Here is a 16,954-nt window from a genome sequence, read left to right on the forward strand (position 1 = left end):
TGCGTGCGGGTGAGGTGTTGACAAAGAAGCAGCAGAGTAATAAGGTTGGTGGCGGCTGAAGCACAGGCCGCCCTCGTCCTGACGTGCAGCGTGGCTCCCGCTCATGAGCTGCGCTGATGACACACAGGCTCGGGATGTGATGCCCACCAGTCAAGCCTCAGTTTCCTCTTCCGTAAAGGGTCAGCCCTCCCGAGGATGTGGATGGGCCTCAGCTGTGTGTGGCCCACGGCTGGGCTCAGTCAGCCTTCGTGTCCTTGGTGGCTGTGACAGCCACTCCCCCAGAGCACCTGCTTCCTGCCCATAGGCATCTCTCTGGGGTGAGGAGCTGCTGGTAGATGTTCCTACATGGAAGCCATGCGTGACCAGGGACCTTCTGTCCTCTCCAGGGTGAGAAAGGACCGCAAGGCCCAGCTGGCCGAGATGGCCTCCAGGGTCCTGTGGGGCTCCCTGGTCCTGCCGGCCCTGTGGGTCCCCCTGGAGAAGATGGAGACAAGGTAAGGAGAAGGCAGAGTGAGCCTTGGCCGAGCCCGGCCAGGCAGGCAGGTGAGAGGAGGGCTGGACGTGGGGGGCGGGGGTGGGCGGGGAGGCTCAGCTGACAGGCACCCTGTGCGCACGGCGGTCTGCTGCTAGCGGGCGACTTTGAAGGAGCTTGCCAACAAAGGTCCCTGCAGGCCTGGCATGCTGGAGGGGCCTGGAAGCCCGTGCAGTTCTGCAGCAGCCCAGTCCCGTGCTGTCGGCGGCAGGGCAAAGAACACTCCCTGCCAGATGGTTTCACATTCTGAATCTCTAGAGCTGGAGTTAATGAGGTTTTACTCTCTGTCTACTTTCAAACGTCTTCCCTCGAATTGTCAAGGCCCTGCGTCATTAGGAGTGCACTTTGTGGTCTGGGGCTCTTACTGTGGGGCTGGTACCTTTTATCTCCTTTAACAACAGCCATGAGACTCAGCCCTTCGGTTGGCTTTCCATTTATGACCACCTCTGGCAACACCTCTGACTTTGCCCCCTGCCTGGAGGGTGCCTGGCATCCTGGGCGGGAGCAGGGCACTGGGGCAGACGTGGACCACCTCTGTGGCAATTGCAGCAGTGGCCTTCTGCCTGTTCCATTGCCGTGAGACCTCAGTGAGACGTCCCCATTGCCAGACCCGTTAACGTTCTGTGCAGCGTCAGATCAAAGCCCCGCACCCTCCAGCCGGTGTTAGGAAGGAAATCAGATTAATCCACGGAAGTGTTTCTTCTGACGGGAGGCGTGGCCACCTGGGGAGCCCGCTGTGGCTAGTTGCCCAGAGAAAGTGATCGTGGGCAGCGAGAGGCCCCGGGCTGATGCCTCTTTCCCATCCACCCTAGGGAGAGATCGGGGAGCTGGGGCAGAAGGGAAGCAAGGGTGACAAAGGCGAGCAGGTAAGTGCCGCGGCGGGAACGCAAGGTGCCCGCGAGTGGCCACGTGCAGTGCGCGGGGCACTGCCCTGGATGGCCATCGAAGGGACAGGCTGGTGGTCCCTTCCAGTAAAGCCCTGTGTGTGCGTGAACTGGGAGGGATCTCTCGGTGTTGAAGCATGAACGGGCCTCGTGAGAGGAAGCGGGTGCAGTGCACTTGCCCTGAGGTGCCCGTGCCCCGCACACCCCTGCCCGCCTGCCAAGGGGTGCAGAGTGCCTGGGCAGAGGCACCAGAAGTACGAGTGTGTTCTCCTGCTCCCCGGCCCTTGGCTGCTGGTTTCCTCCTGGTGGCCCTGAGACGTCTCCTTACTGGTGGCCAGCAGTCTTTCGCCCAAGACCAGTTCCTGGGCCACAGTGGCCATGCTCCCATGCGGGCCTCGTCCTCCGAGGCCGGGCTCTGCCTCCTCCTTCCTTCCCCTCTCTTCACCTGCCTGTGGACCGCCAAACAGGTCCCCACGGATGAGCTGTGTGGTCCTGGGTCCTCACTGTCCAGCTGGGCCCGTGTGCCCCTGTGGTGGTGTGTGGTGGGAGCTGAGAGGTTGCAGGTCGACCCGTGGTGTGACGCTGGTGGCAGCATCCTGCTGTCTGTCACAACCGCTCGAGTTTGAACTGAGAATGTGGCCGACTTTCCGGAGCCTGTGGCCTGGATGTTCGATGTTCCCTCTGCTGAGTGGCACTTTGGGGACAGGCCTTGCATGCATCTGCCCTCTGTCCTGGCCCACCTTGGCTTGGTACGAGATTCTCTCCTCCCTCAACCTGACTGCAGTCTGAAAACCAACCCAGACTCTGTTTGTTCCCCACAGGGTCCTCCTGGGCCCACAGGTCCTCAGGGCCCCATCGGACAGCCAGGCCCCTCTGTGAGTATCTGTGGCTAGTGACCCCACAGGCCCTGGCTCTTGGTCTGCTGCTCAGCTCACCTCGCTCTGTTCTCTCCCTGCAGGGAGCGGACGGTGAGCCGGGCCCTCGTGGCCAGCAGGGCCTCTTTGGGCAGAAAGGAGATGAAGGTTCTAGAGGTTTCCCTGGGCCACCAGGACCAGTGGGGCTGCAGGTAAGCAGGGTTTTCACAGGGTGGGGCTCCCCAGAGGTGCTTTATGTCTCGCTGGGCCCGCCCCTCCTGTCACCATAAGAATGGGGAAACTGAGGCTCAGTGGCAGGGACTGGAAGTGCCACCAATTCCCAGAGTAGGCGCGCCTGCGTCTGCTGCCCCCAAGCAAGCGCATCTGCTTCCACACTGGTGGGAAGGCCGTGCAATTGTAAGGAAAGAAAGCGGACGTCCACGGTGAATGTGCCCCTGAGGGCTGTCCGCCTCGGTGCCGCCCGTTTCCACACCTTCCACACGTACCTTCGCGTTCACCTGGGCGACTGGGGGCTGTCCGGTGTTGCGGAGCCCAGCAAGCCCAGGTCACAGCCCGTGGGCAGAGGGGTACCCGCTGCGCATCTTACCATGGGGCCTGTTGACACTTTATTTACTTTGGAGGACAGTTTTTAGTTACTGCATAGCATCCAGCATATGTTGGCGGCATGATTTATCCGGACGTCTCCCTGCTGCTGGCTCATTAGGTTTATGGTTTTATGGGATGCCACCATACGTGCCGACGTCCATAAATCTTTGCACTCTTCTCTAATTATTTCCTCTGACTGATTTGAGTCTTGGCATCAGGGGCCAGACTCATGGAGTGCCCTCAGGCACCTGTGGGTGGACTCCCAGGGTGGCCCCTAACCACGGCCTCCTTTTCTCAGGGTCTGCCAGGACCTCCAGGTGAAAAGGGTGAGACAGGGGACGTGGGCCAGATGGTAAGTGTGACTGGACACCCAGGCCATTTGTGGTGGCTGCCGTATGTGTTGGGGGAAGTTTTTGCTCTTCTGGGCTCAACGGCCACTTCTTCTCCTAGGGCCCTCCAGGTCCCCCCGGCCCCCGAGGACCCTCCGGAGCTCCAGGTGCTGACGGCCCACAAGGCCCTCCAGGAGGAATAGGGAACCCCGGCGCAGTGGGAGAGAAGGTGATGTCTCTGCTCCGTTAGGGCAGCTTCGGGACTGTGGGGGCAGGGAGGGTGTATGCACACCTGTGTGCCTGCGTGTGCAGAGGTGCGAGGTCGCGGCTGGGCCATTCCGCCCAGTGCACTGCGTAGCTTAGAAGTATATTCATGAACTGGACCTGGGAACTCGGGCATGTCTCTGTGACGGCCTTTTGCAGAATTTCAGACTGTTTGAGCTGGTGAGGCCCCGCCCCTTCTCCAGGAGCCCTGGTGGAGACTCGCCGCCTCCCCCAGGGGCTGTGGCTGCTCAGCTTGAGCTTCCGTCCCAGTCCAGGTCTCGCCCTTCTGTGCCTGGGGCCCTTGTCACTCCATTTGATGGACTTTAGAGCCCAGGCCCTTGAGACGGTAGATGATGAAGTGAGCCAGATACACCTACGTGTGAGCGTGTGCATGTGTGCACACGAGTGTGTGAGCGTGTGCACCGTGGGTGACGTGGGACCCAAGTGCACACATGCTTATGAGCTCGTGCTGTGCTAAGAGCCATTAATGAGCTCTGGAGGAGGGGACAGACTTGGAGTGCAGGTCCCCACCAGCTTCCTAGAACTTGCTTTCTGGACACAGGCCACCCAGTGATGAGTGTCCATCACTGCCCCTTTTCATGATAGGAAGGTCGGCGAGAAATACCCCACGGGGAAATGGCCTCTGCTTCTGTCTTGAGAGGCGTGGCCTCCAACTCCCAGCATGTGCCTGTTGGGGGCTCCCTGAGGGCAGCCTGTGGATGTCCCCTGCCTTTGCCCTGCTGGTCCCACCTCTAACACCACCTCCACTTTACCAAGCTTCTCATAATTATTCTCCAAATCCCTTGGGGCACCCTGCCCAGGAAAGCCTTCACTGACAGCGTTGCTAGTAACCTGGATGCCCTCTCCCTGCGTCCATCACGTGCCTAACGCTGTGGATGGGCCTCCCCTGCAAGCTGGGAGCCACCTGGGGATGGTGGCCTCTATCCTGCCAGCCCTGGCACCCAGTGCAGGCAGCAGGCAGGTGGAGCATGGCAGGGGCTGAGCAGGACAGTGCTGCTGTCCTCCTCCAGACGTGCTCCTTTTCTCCTCAGGGCGAGCCTGGCGAAGCTGGCGAGCCTGGCCTTCCAGGAGAAGGGGGCCCTCCGGTAAGTGTGAGGGCTCCGGGCAGGGTGGGACGTGTCCAGGCGGGAGCCGGGTTGGACGCCCACCCTGCCTGGGTTTTCCCATCACAGAATGGGAGTCGTAACCCCGCTCCCAAGTGCACTTATAAAGAGGGTCGCCTTGGGGACCTGACCTTATTTCTTGGAGTTTCTGCAAAGCAGGCAGGCTTGAAGGTTGCCATGATTACAAGATATTGCAGTTGTCTTTTATTTTTTCAGTGGTGATGGGGATTGAGCCCAGGTCCTTATGCATGCAAGACAAGCACTCTGCCAACTGAGCTATATCCCCAGCTCCCTGGGGGCCTGACCTTGTGTGTTCGCGCACATGTTGGGGGCACACATACCTGTGTGCGTGTGTGTGCGTGTGCGTGTGTGTGTGGAGACCTCAGCAGTGACTCCCATGACCAGTGGCTGCTGCCTACGTGGCCTTCTCTGGCACCTTGGCCCTTGAGTGTGAATGTGGCTTGTCACCCCAGACTTGGGGACCAGACTGGGAATGTGCAGGCTTTCCAGGGTCAGGTGGGCATCCCCTGAGAGGCCACCCTGTGGGTGGACCAGGGTTTTCTAGCCTTCCTGCTGTCCCCTGTGCCCAAGAGCCAGGGAACTGGTGGCAGCCTTGTGGTCCCGCTGCCTGTGGTCTGACCCAGGAGCCAGCCCCCCATACAAAGCTGAGCCTCAGAGAGCCAGGGACTCCTCCAGCCCACCTGGAGGTGCTGGGAAGGGGCTGTGGGTGTGCTGAGGCGCGGAGCCCCTGGAGGCCAGTGCTGGCCTCACTCCAAGCAAGCACTTGGTCAGCTCCAAGAACTGGACTCCGGCCATTTTTCCTCCAGGGACCCAAAGGAGAAAGAGGGGAGAAGGGTGAGGCAGGCCCCTCTGGTGCTGCTGGACCCCCCGGGCCCAAAGGTCCCCCTGGAGACGACGGCCCCAAAGGCAGCCCTGTGAGTAGTCCTGAGGTGCACGGTTCCCCTGCGGTGGACCCCCGGCCCCTGACTCGGGGGTGGCATCTGCGAGGCAGGGCCGCACAACCGCTGTGCAACTGGGGGATTGTTCAGGGCCTGGAGGGTCCCACGCCGGCCCGGGCCACACGTGGAAGTGAGCCCGGGAGACCCCACAAGGAGCCTAGAGGTCCGGCGGCCACTGAGACGCACGGCCTTCCTCTGGCCTGCCCTAACCTGGCGTCAGGAGGGCTTCTGAGAGCCCCAAGGGTGGCTGTGGTCTCGGCCTGCAGCTCCAGGGTGGCCTGTGGGCGGTGTGTCTGTCCCATGTCTCCGGAAGGCTGGAGGCCATTGTCCCTGACTGGGCTTGCCGCTTCCCGTGACGCTGTAAGAAGGGGCTCCTGGCGGAAAGTGCTGAGGTGCAGGGACCGTCCCGGCTCCTGGGTGGTGCCTGGTGGCTCCCAGGGTGGTGATGATCTGGACAGGAGTCACAGGTCCATCTGCTGATGCCCTGGGCCTGCCTCTCTCTCCTTTTCAGGGCCCGGTTGGTTTTCCTGGAGATCCTGGTCCCCCTGGAGAGCCAGGTCCTGCGGTAGGTGCTCAAGAGAGCCCAGCCTCTCAGCCCCCGCAGTGCCTGTCCCATAGACCCTCAGCCCTGCAGCCTTGACGCCACTGCCCCTGCATCCCTGTCCCCACAGCCCCTGTCCCCACATCCCCTGTCCCCGCAGCCCCTGCAACCCGTCCCCTCCTGCTGGCCTGCTGTGATGTTCTTTGGGGCTGGCTCCCTCCTGAGGTGATTGCCCCTGCTTTGGGTCACACCTGTGCCAGGGCTGGACTCATCTGGTTTGGGAGGCCTGGGGTGCACTGCACCTGGAGGAACTCGGGGTGCGACCCTCCAGGTGATAGTGGGGAACCTGCTTTTCCCACAGGGTCAAGATGGTCCACCTGGTGACAAAGGGGACGATGGTGAACCTGGACAAACGGTGAGTCTGCAGTGCCACTGGACCCCCGCGGAGGGTCCCTGTGCTCCCAGGACTCTGTGACTTGCTTGGCTCCTTTCTGGAAGCCCACGCCCAGGACTGTGACAGGGACTTGAAAGCCCCCAGAAGATCTAAGGAAAGGCTGGACCCTTTTTCCAGAAAGGAAGAGATGCAGTACAGTCCTACTGGGGGTTGCACGCAGCTCCCAGGTTCTGCGACCACCGCTAGGAGCTCCCCGTGAGCGTGGGGGAAGTTCCTGCAGTGCACAGCACCGCCGGTGCAAGTCGGGGGCCGTGCTCCACTGCCCGAGCTCCGTGCTCCACGCAGGGCCTCCTCCAGGGCTGGCTGCGCTGGCTCGGAAGGGGGAGGCAGTTGGGCTGTGATGAAGATTCACCAGGCGGATCTCCTCGTGGGCCGACCCAGACTTGGGCACCTCCCCAGCTGACCCGACTCCTAACGCTCTGCTCTCCATCTCCCCAGGGATCCCCTGGCCCCACTGGTGAACCTGGTCCATCCGGGCCTCCAGGGAAGAGGGTGAGTCACTCAGGAGGAGGCTGGTGCCGGGAGAGTGAGCTCCCTCAGCTTCCTGCCTGTCTTGGGCTCATGGTCCTGCTGGGTTCATGGCCACCTCTGTGAGGACAGGCCAACCGCTCACACCGTCAGTAGACCCAGCCATCAGGGAGGAAATCGCCCACAAAGCTGAAAAATGCCATTTCTCCTGGACCTGACCTTCTAGAAAGTCAGCACAGTGGAGGAGCCATCTTTACATGTTGAACCCTCTGGTCACTTGGGGGCTGTGGCAGACTGGGCCTCTTGCACAGCACAGGGTGGGTCCAGCACTCATGGCAGTGCCCCCCAGATCTACCAGAGTACTTTGCCTGGGACTGGAGTCACTGGGACCCATTATAAGGACCTATGTCCATGCTGATCAGTGGCCCAGGAGTGGCCTCAGACCTGCACCCTTCCCTAGCCCAGGCCTCCACTTCCACTGCCCCCTCCCTGGGCCCAAGCCCACCACCTCTGTTCTCTTGCTTGTTCCAGGGTCCCCCAGGCCCCGCAGGCCCTGAAGGCAGACAGGGAGAGAAAGGAGCCAAGGTAAGGAGCCTCTCTCCAGGCCAGGGCCGTGCGTGGCCTCAGGAAGGCACAACTGGGGGAGTGGGTGGTGGACAGGGGGCTGAGAGGCGGGGAGGCCAGGTGGAGCAGTGAATGGTGGCCTGGAGCACTGGGACCATCCACCCACCTGCTTAAGGAAGGCAGTATGAGGCAGGGGTTCGGGAGTCGAGAGACCCGAGCTGAGGCTCATGCATGGCCCTCGACCTTGGATGCAGAGGTCGTCATCTGAGCCCAGCATGGGGCTGGCACTGAGCAGTGGGGTCTGTTCTCTCAGCAAGTTGACGAGGGTCTGGGCAGCACCACTGGCCTCCCCTTGTGGAGACGCCTTGTCATTAGGTGAGACAGCAGTGGGTGCTGGGGCAGCCGGGGGGTGGCTCCATGACCCTGCTGCAGGGCTGGCGTGAGCAGAGGGGTCCAGAACCACCTGGCTGGGAGCAGGGCGGAGCTTTGGCCAGGCAGCCTCTGTGGGCAGCCCAGATATCTGGGGCCTCTCACGTGCACCCAGGGTTTCTGAGCTGCTGTCCTGGGCCAGGTGCCTGGAGTGGCTGAGCACCCGAGTCCCACTCTCTCTACAGGGAGAAGCCGGTTTGGAAGGCCCTCCTGGGAAGACTGGCCCCATTGGCCCCCAGGGGGCCCCTGGGAAGCCTGGACCTGATGGCCTGCGTGGGATTCCTGGCCCAGTGGTGAGTGCACTGGGCAGGCCTGGGGGGGCAGCGGGCTGCCAAGAGCAGATGGGGTGCCAGCTCACACCAAGGCTTTCTGTTTCAGGGTGAACAAGGTCTCCCGGGATCCCCAGGCCCCGACGGTCCACCTGGCCCCATGGTGAGCGACATCCCTGTGGCTGTGTGTGTGTAGGGGATTTGCTGCCAGAAGCCCCTGGGACAAGGACCCTAATCTCTCTGCTCCTCCTGCAGGGACCCCCAGGGCTTCCCGGCCTCAAAGGAGATTCTGGTCCCAAAGGTGAAAAGGTGAGTGGGGGCTCCAGGGGCCTCTGTGGTCACAGCGTAGCCCTGGCTCCGCCCAGCAAGCCTCAGCCCACCACTCGCTGCCTGCTGTGGGCCCAGGAGGTGCACGGGCAGGGGCCCCCGAGGACCTGCAGCAGTGACAAGAGCCGTCGGCCGGGCACAGAGGTCCTGGCTGTGGGGCATGGGGAGCAGGGGGAGGTGCTGGCTCAGGACACGTCCCGTGTTGCCGCTGCGGGCGAGGCCTGGCACTTCTGCTGTCCGTGGTGATCTTTTCCTCCCCTTACCTCTACTGACAAACCTCAGGCTTGCCAGCCAAGCGTCGTCCCTAGAGAAGGCAGCGGGCTCGCTCCTCCACCCCCAGCGTAGTGGCAGCTGGAGGGACCCTTCCAGAGCTTTCCTGGGTCGTGTGAAGCCGACCCACGTAGAGGGCAGATGTTGTCCATTTGTCCCTTCAAACCTGGCGAGGGGTCATAGCTTGCAGTGCTCCGCAGTTCATTTCTGGCATGAGCTTAGTTTCAGTTCCTTGTAGGAAGAGGCATGTGCGTTTGCCCTGGGTGGGTGAAGGCGTGTGAAGGACCGCACACGGGTTATGGCTCAGAGAAGCCCCTTGTCACCTGACCTGTCTTCTGAACTGTTTCTACCCCTGCAGAGGTCGGCAGTGACACGGTGACGGGGCGTGGCAGCGCCACCACGTTCCCAGGCCTGCTGGGATGGACTTGGGGCGCTGCCACCACACACCAACGCTCTTTCTTGCCTGTTTCCTGACAGGGTCACCCAGGCCTGATCGGACTCATTGGCCCTCCAGGCGAACAGGGTGAAAAGGGCGACCGCGGCCTCCCTGGTCCCCAGGGCTCCTCTGGGCCTAAAGGAGAGCAGGTGCGTGAGGCGGAGCTCCTCAGCAGCTCCGGGCATCCCCAGAGGCAAGGGGCGTCTGTCACCCGCCCTTCACATGGAACTGCACATGGGAACAGCGGGGTTCGGGCGCCCCACGGGCACAGGAGCTGGGCACCAGCCTCCACCCTGCCCTGGCTGCGGGCAGGTGCTCCTCCCTCGCTGCCTGGTGGCCTCACAGCAGGAGGGACTCGGGAGTCAGCCCTTCCCAGCCTCCCCCAGTGCCAGAGCCTGTGAGCAGCTCGCTGCCCAGGAGGTGGGAGCATCTGCCGTCTGTGTCCCTGTGCGGGGGGCTGTGAGCCTTGGTGTCCTTGCTACCTTGCCCAGGTGACGCACCAGGCCCTCGGACGTGTCGCGGCTCACCAGAGTTTGTAGTCCCTGCAGAGACACCCTTGCCAGGCGTTCACCTCCTGCCGTCGTGAGTCACTCAGACGTGGCCGCAGGAGGGCAGGCAGAGAAGGACCCAGGGCCTGGGAGGGGTGACATGCGCCACGGAGGCAGAGGGGCAGGGTCCTGTCTTAGCTCTCCCCCGGGGCAGTGCGTCTCGTACCCGTGTGGGAGCCGCCACTTCCCCAGCTGGGTGACAGGACACACCTGGTGCCCTTGCTCACCTCCCCTACCTGGTCCTGAGGACGTGGGGCCGGCAGGGAGTGGCTGGAGGCTTGAGGCTGGGGGCGAAGCCGCGCCCCTCCTGGCCCCTACGGGTGGCTCCTCAGAGACCACGCCTTGCACGCCCAGCCATGTTCTCTCATGGCACTGGCCCTCTTCTGACCACTCAGTGTCCCCCCGATGTGACCGCAGCCTTGGATAAGTGTTGCTCTGGGCATGGTGGCCAGTGGCCACGAGAATCAGACACCCAGGGTCCCCACTGCCAAAAGGATGGTAACCCCTGTGTCCACCTGTCCACTGTGGTCTTGGTGGCATTGCTGATAGAGGACTCTGCACTAAGGTGTAGGCTCGAGGGTCGTGGGATTCCTAAGATGAGCCCGGCCCTGCACCTCAGAGGTCCAGGAGAAGGGGAAGCGCTCCCGAGGGAGGCTGGCCGCAGCCCTCGTCCCCGGCTCGCAGCTCCAGCTGCCTCGAGAGGTCCAGGGACCCAGAACTGAGGTGGAGGGCCTGGGGTGCCCAGCGGTCCACACAGAGAAGTCATTCTGCACCAGCTGGGCCCGAGCCACACAGGAAGGGCTGGTCAGAGGTCACTTAGGGGCACTCCCTGCCCTCCGCACCCCTGCCTGGTTGGGGCAGGGAGACTTGGGGCAAGCAGGACCATGAACGGGAGCAGCAAGAGAGACCAAGCATGCGATGGGGTGTTGGACTGGTCATTCTGCATCCCAGTGGGACACAGTGCTGGAGTGGTCCAGCCTGGACAGGGCAGCGGGGCTGGGGCTGGCCAGCCCAGGCCCAGCAAGGAGAGACATCTGCCCTCATGATGTGGCAGCCGGCCGCGTGCTGCAGAGGGGCGACCAGGGGCCCTCAGGGTTTGGAGGCCAGCAGGTCACAGGACGCGCTTCCTCCATCTGCCCCGTCTGAAGGCTGTAACTGTGTTTCCTGCTTCTTTTCAGGGTATCACTGGTCCTTCTGGCCCGATTGGTCCCCCCGGGCCCCCTGGCTTGCCGGTGTGTATCTATGAGGGGTGTGGGGGTCCCTGAGTCGTTCCATAGAGGGTGGGAGGCTGGAGAATTACAGGGAAGTTACAAAAAGCAGCAGGACTGGGGGCCAGGGTGGACTTGTCCAGGAACCCCACACTGGTCTCCCGGTGGCAGAGCCTTGGAAGTGGTGTCACTGGCCCTGACTGGGGAAGGGGAGGCGAGGAGGGGCACATCTATATGGCTGGGCACCCAGAGACTGTGGAGGCCAATCCGTAGGCGTTTGGGGAGGGTGAGGAAGGTAGCCCTCGCAGTCCATGTGCAGGGCTGGCCTGGCCAGGCGTGAGCTGGACACCCACCTTGGCGCCTCCCTGGTGGCTGGGAGAGCCGGCCCTGCAGAGGTTCTCCCACGGCCCTGAGCCTGCCAAGGGTTGGAACCTGGTCCACATGCCTAGTGGAGGCCCTGCCCTGGCCCATGTGCTGTTGGGGGACGGTTCATTGTCCAGCACTTCCCACTCCTGCTCGGTGGCCACTGGGTTGTCATCTCCCAGCTGGGTGGACAGGCAGGCTGAGCCCAGCAGGAGGACCACTCTGCCCTCTCTGGCTGCCGGGGGCGTGGGTGCCAGGAGGAGAAGCCCTGCTGAGAGAGTTGGGGACCAAGGTGGCTGCCACCCGCTAACGCCTGACCTCTATCCCTGCAGGGTCCGCCAGGTCCAAAAGGTGCTAAGGGCTCTTCGGTGAGTGGCACTGGCTGAGGCCCATGCGGGGCTGCTGGGGAGGGAGGGAGGGAGTCCGATGAGGCCCTGCCCCCACCTCGTGCTCTCTCCCCGTCTCCCTTCTGTTGCATTGTACATCGCCGAGGTAGCTGTGAAGATGACATTCAGATTTGGGTGGTTTTTTCGGCACTGGGAACCCAGGTGTGCTTAGCCACTGAGCCACATCCCAAGCCCTTTTTTTGTATTTTATTTAGAGATAGGGTCTCACTACATTGCTGAGGCTGGCTTTGAACTCACGAGCCTCCTGCCTCAGCCTCCTGAGCCACTGGAATTACACCTTTAGGTTTTCTTGAAAGACAGAAGTTACATTGCTGAACTTACTGGGTTCTCAGAATGAATTATTATTCTAAAGGTACAAATGTCTGGGGTGAATGGTATTCAGATCAAATCAAAGCCGTCAGCGCTTCCATCCACCTAGATGGTTTGGACCCTTGATCGCGTGATCACTGCACCCTTAGGGGCGCAGTGTGGTGCTTCAGTGCTCTGCCCAGGGTGTCCTGTCAAATCCCGTTGCAGGTGGTTGTGAACACGGTCCCTGTGCTGTGGGGCGCTGGCAGGTGTTGCTCAGCCTCACTGCTTGACCACGAGTCTCCCAGCCCCCATGCCCAGCCTCTCATGATCACTGCCCTGGCCACACTGACTCTGCAGTAGCTTCACGCCCGGGGTTACCACGCAGCCTTGGCCTTCTGCCCCTGACTAGTCTCCCTTACTGCAGCTCCCCAGCTCCGTGGAGCCCCATGCCAGTGACTGGGCTCCCTGCCCTCCTGGCTGAATAACACCCCCGGGCACACGTTCCTCGTGTTCTGCATCCTTGGGTCCATCCATGGGCACCCCGCTGGCCCCCTTCTCAGCGGCTGTGAGCGGCCCCCGTGGCGCAGGAGCCGTGTGCTACCTCATTGCTTGGGATGTGTGTGCGGGAGTGGGAGCCTGGGTGGTGGGTGGGCTGCCCCCAGCTCTCCGGACCCTCCTCTGTTCTCCACCACGGCTGTGCTGACTACGTTCCCACCAGCCCAGTTCCAGACCTCCCTTCCCCACCTCCTCGCCAGGGCCTGCGGTTTTTGTCTTTTTGATAGTGGCCATTCTCACGGGGTGGGCTGAGATCTCGTTGTGGTTTAGACCTGCATGTCCTGGAGCCTAATGAAGTTGAACGTTTTTTCATGAATTCATCGGCCACTCGAGTTTCTTCTCAGTGTCCCCTCCTGACTTCTTGAGCTGCCACAGCACATCTGGCCCCAAGGTGTCTGGGCTGCTCACTCCCTCCTGGAGGACACTGGCCCCCAGTTCCCCTCCTCAGTGTCCAGGACAGTAAAGCCCTGCCATCCTTGTCCCCTGCCCCCACCGTCACACTAGTTTCCAGGACCCTTCTAGAGCCTGAGGGGACATGCCAGGTCTCATTGCTCCTCTGTAACCAAGGGTTGTGTTTTGTCTTTTTCCCCAGGGTCCCACTGGCCCAAAGGGAGAGGCAGGACACCCAGGACTCCCCGGCCCGCCCGTGAGTACCCTTTGAAGCTGAGGAAGTGGGTGGGGATGGAGGGAGGTGCGTCACGAGGCTCCCTTCCCCATGTGGCATGCCCAGGGCCTGCCTCTGGGACCCGCAGGGAAAGGGAGTCTCAAGGCCACCAACAGAGCTGCCCAGGGGAGGGGAGGGAGTGTGCGTGTGCAGGTGGGTGCCCACGTGTGTGTCTGCTTTCCTGTGGGCGTGAGTGTGCGTTGGTGTGTGCAGGTGTGTGCCAGGGCACTGGGCAGGGCTCCCTGCCATCTGGGATGCAGTGGGCACTTGCACTCAGGTCCTAGTCCCAGTGGGGCCTCTGAAAGTGATGCTTCCTGCACCAGCAGGCCTTTATGTGGCTCCACTGTGTGCAGCCCCAGCCAGGGCCACAGAGATGAGACCGGGGAGGTCCAGTCACTCTGCTCAGACTTGCCTTATAGGGCAGCCAAGGACAGATGACAGACCAGATGCAAGGCCCCGAGCTGTGCACTCTGCCGTGCAGAGGAAGGCGGCAGGGCTGGGCCTCAGGGCACTGGGGCATGGCTTGGAGGAGAGGCGTGCCAGCAGGCAGGAACCTGGCAGAGCGGATGGGCATGGGGTCGAGAGCCGGGCTGAGGAGGGCAGATGTCCAGCTGGCCCAGGACATGGGCCCAAGGGAGCCGTGCCTGTGAGGCTCTGGCCAGGCGGGCTCCGTCCTGTCCTGGGACCTGCCTGTCCTCTCCCACTCACCACCACCTCTCCTGCACACCAGGGCCCCCCGGGTGAGGTCATCCAGCCCCTGCCAATTCAGGCGTCCAGAACCCGACGGAACATCGATGCCAGCCAACTGCTGGGTGACGAGGCTGGGGAGAGCTACGTGGACTACGCGGATGGCATGGAGGAGATCTTCGGGTCGCTCAACTCCCTGAAGCTGGAGATCGAGCAGATGAAGCGGCCGCTGGGCACCCCGCAGAACCCCGCCCGCACCTGCAAGGACCTGCAGCTCTGCCACCCCGACTTCCCAGACGGTGAGGGCGAGGGCGCCTGGCCCACAGGGTGCCAGGGCGGGAGTCCCCCGGCTCCAGCTTCCCCGGCTTGGGAGACACGTGGGCCTGTGGAGGCAGCAGGGTAGGTGATGTGGCCAGAGGAGGCGGGGAAAGTGGCCAGGCTCCCAGACGGGGCAGCCTGAATCCTGCCTTTCTTGGCCATTTTCAGGCAGGTACCTGCCTCGCCCGGAGCCTTATTATTCCCAGTCTACAAAACAGGGACAAGCCCTCTCCCTGCAAGAGGGCAGGTAAAGGGGGCAGTGCCCTGGGCCTGGCATTTAGCAAAGGGTGGCCTTAGGGTCAGATTTCGCAGTCGTGCCTGGTGAGTACCTACAGCAGGAGCACCAGGGAAATGCAGGCCTCTCTGGGGTCACCGGGGAAAGCACCTACGGAATGACACGGCCCCCTTAGCCTGCCTCCTGGAAGTAGGAGCATTTCTTCCCAAAAGACTCGGGGGTGCCTGCAGTCCCGAGAGACTCTTACCCCATGTGCATGAATTTCCAGAGTTCCCTCCAGAATATTCTCTGCCTTCCTGTCATTGACAGGCTCGCCCACATTCCCCTGGTCACCACACGCCTGCCCAGTGTGCCCTCCACTGCAGCTCTGTCCTCGGTGGACACTCCGTCCCCCTCCTAGGGGCCTGCAGGGGAGGAAGCTGTGGGGCAGGCCACACAGGACAGCCCATGTTGGTGACCCTGACCTCTCTCGTGGTGCCAGTCTGGAACTGTCCTGGGAGCAGTGCTCATGAATCCACCTCCCTGTCTCCGGAATCCAGGTGAATACTGGGTAGATCCCAACCAAGGCTGCTCCAGGGATTCCTTTAAAGTCTACTGCAACTTCACCGCTGGAGGGTCGACGTGCGTCTTCCCAGACAAGAAGTCCGAGGGGGTGAGTACCTACCTCGCCCGTGTGGCCCAGAGGACCCCTGTCTCACATCAGGGCCAGGCAAGGGATTTGGGTGCTTCATGTGTGTGCAGCTTTAAGGTCAAAAACCAGAAACCCAGAAGCAGACCGAAGTTGCTTTCAGAAGAGGTCTTGTAGCTTCAAGTGGGCAGGAGCCTACAGGGCTATGCAGGCGGGAGGTTGGCAGCCTCTGCCTGGGGAGTCACCCCTGGGAGCAGGCAGCCCAGGTGACCTGTGCTTCCTGAGACTGGCCTAAAGCCCGGGAGGGACCTGTGGGACAGGTATAATGAAGCGACCCCAAGGCATCTTCAGGAAGCTGCCGTGTGCCTGAGTTCCTGGTGCCAGCTCTCTCCCGAGTTCCTGGTGCCAGCTCTCCCCCGAGTTCCTGGTGCCAGCTCTCTCCCGTGGGACTCCTCCAGGCTTCCCGAGGGCATGTGCTGTTCTCATCTATTCAGTGAAGAGTCTGGGGCGGGCAGCGAGGTTCTGAGTCATTGGGTTTGTGGAACGCCACTTAGGCATTCTTCTCTGCGTGACTCTCGTCCTGTGTGGGCATGCGTGGGCACAGTGTGTGGGTGAGCAGGGGCCACTTTGGTCTGCCCTGCTGCGAGCTGAGAAGAGGACCCAACCTGCAGCCTCAGGGAACAGGTGCTCCTCCTCATCGCCCCCCAGCACAGCTGGTGGTTGTCATGTGTCCTTTCTGGAGACTGCAGCCTCAGCACCCAGAAGCAATTTCCTGCTGGAGAGGGAGCACTTGAGCCCCCCAGGGCACTTCCCCTTACTCCCCAAATCATTCCATAAGCGAAGTAGGCACCGGCACCCCCAGTCAGACGCCCAAGCAGGAGCTGGGGCACGGGCTGGAGGTTTGTGGGCGCCTGTGTTCCGATCCCCTGTCCCCCAACCTGATGTTCCACAACTGATAACCTGCCTTCCCCGCCTCAGACCTGACCTTTAGCACAAAGACCTCCCAGGGGGTTCTCTTTCCTTCTGTCAGACAGAGGCCCAGAGTGGAATTCAGTTGGCAAAGATGTTTCTCCTCCTCTGCTTTCTGTCCTCTGCCGACAGGGCAGACACTCCCTAACCCAGGGCAGATAGAGACCCTCTCTGGGTGGCACTGGGCCACAGCTACCTTGGAACTGGAGCAGGTTTGAAGCAGAGGCTAAGGCGAAGCCTGTACCTGCTACTCCAGCCCTGTTCTGAGGAAGCCTCCCCACACCATCTGAGCTCGGCACTGATGGGTAGATTTGGAAAGGAGAGTGGGGGCTGGGCTTAGGCAGGGCAGGCAGGCTGGACACCACCTTTTCTCCAGCAGGTGCCCTTTTCTGCCTGTCCTGGCACAGGGCCAGCTCACAGGAGCAGCCCAGGCAATGGCTAAGGATTCTAACTGCTGCCTCTTCACCATGAGCCCAACCACAGGTCCCCACAGGACCTTCTCAGCCCAAACTCAGCCCAGGCTGGGCCCAAGGGCTCTTTCATTCCAAATCCGCATCAAGTAAACAGGGTGGGGCAGGTGCCCCCAGAGGCAGGCCTTGCCCACCGTCCACCCACGCTGCAGCACCCTGAGCCCACGCCACTGCCACACCCTTGTGCCCACGGCCTCTGCAGAACAAACCCTTCCCCGGGCCTCCCGGGAGTGGGCAGCAGCTGTCCCTAGGTGCATGCAGGGCCTTGGCTTGGCCCCATGATCCCACAAGACATGCCACA

General features: G+C 62.1%; 1 protein-coding gene across 2 annotated transcripts in view; it reads left to right on the forward strand.

The window, feature by feature from the left end:
• Col5a1 (collagen type V alpha 1 chain) overlaps positions 1-16,954 on the forward strand; it is a 144,841-nt gene that overhangs the window by 116,956 nt on the left and 10,931 nt on the right. For both annotated transcript variants that reach the window (XM_047523900.1, XM_047523899.1), the window contains exons 44-64: positions 387-494; positions 1,345-1,398; positions 2,238-2,291; positions 2,375-2,482; positions 3,175-3,228; positions 3,327-3,434; positions 4,522-4,575; positions 5,421-5,528; positions 6,064-6,117; positions 6,455-6,508; positions 6,986-7,039; positions 7,547-7,600; positions 8,194-8,301; positions 8,387-8,440; positions 8,533-8,586; positions 9,352-9,459; positions 11,037-11,090; positions 11,762-11,797; positions 13,275-13,328; positions 14,077-14,332; positions 15,126-15,238. In XM_047523900.1, coding sequence (XP_047379856.1) covers positions 387-494; positions 1,345-1,398; positions 2,238-2,291; positions 2,375-2,482; positions 3,175-3,228; positions 3,327-3,434; positions 4,522-4,575; positions 5,421-5,528; positions 6,064-6,117; positions 6,455-6,508; positions 6,986-7,039; positions 7,547-7,600; positions 8,194-8,301; positions 8,387-8,440; positions 8,533-8,586; positions 9,352-9,459; positions 11,037-11,090; positions 11,762-11,797; positions 13,275-13,328; positions 14,077-14,332; positions 15,126-15,238 — 1,701 coding nt within the window. The remainder of the gene's footprint in view (positions 1-386; positions 495-1,344; positions 1,399-2,237; positions 2,292-2,374; positions 2,483-3,174; positions 3,229-3,326; positions 3,435-4,521; positions 4,576-5,420; positions 5,529-6,063; positions 6,118-6,454; positions 6,509-6,985; positions 7,040-7,546; positions 7,601-8,193; positions 8,302-8,386; positions 8,441-8,532; positions 8,587-9,351; positions 9,460-11,036; positions 11,091-11,761; positions 11,798-13,274; positions 13,329-14,076; positions 14,333-15,125; positions 15,239-16,954) is intronic.

Source organism: Sciurus carolinensis, chromosome 14 (assembly GCF_902686445.1).
Source record: "Sciurus carolinensis chromosome 14, mSciCar1.2, whole genome shotgun sequence".
NCBI lineage: Eukaryota > Metazoa > Chordata > Mammalia > Rodentia > Sciuridae > Sciurus > Sciurus carolinensis.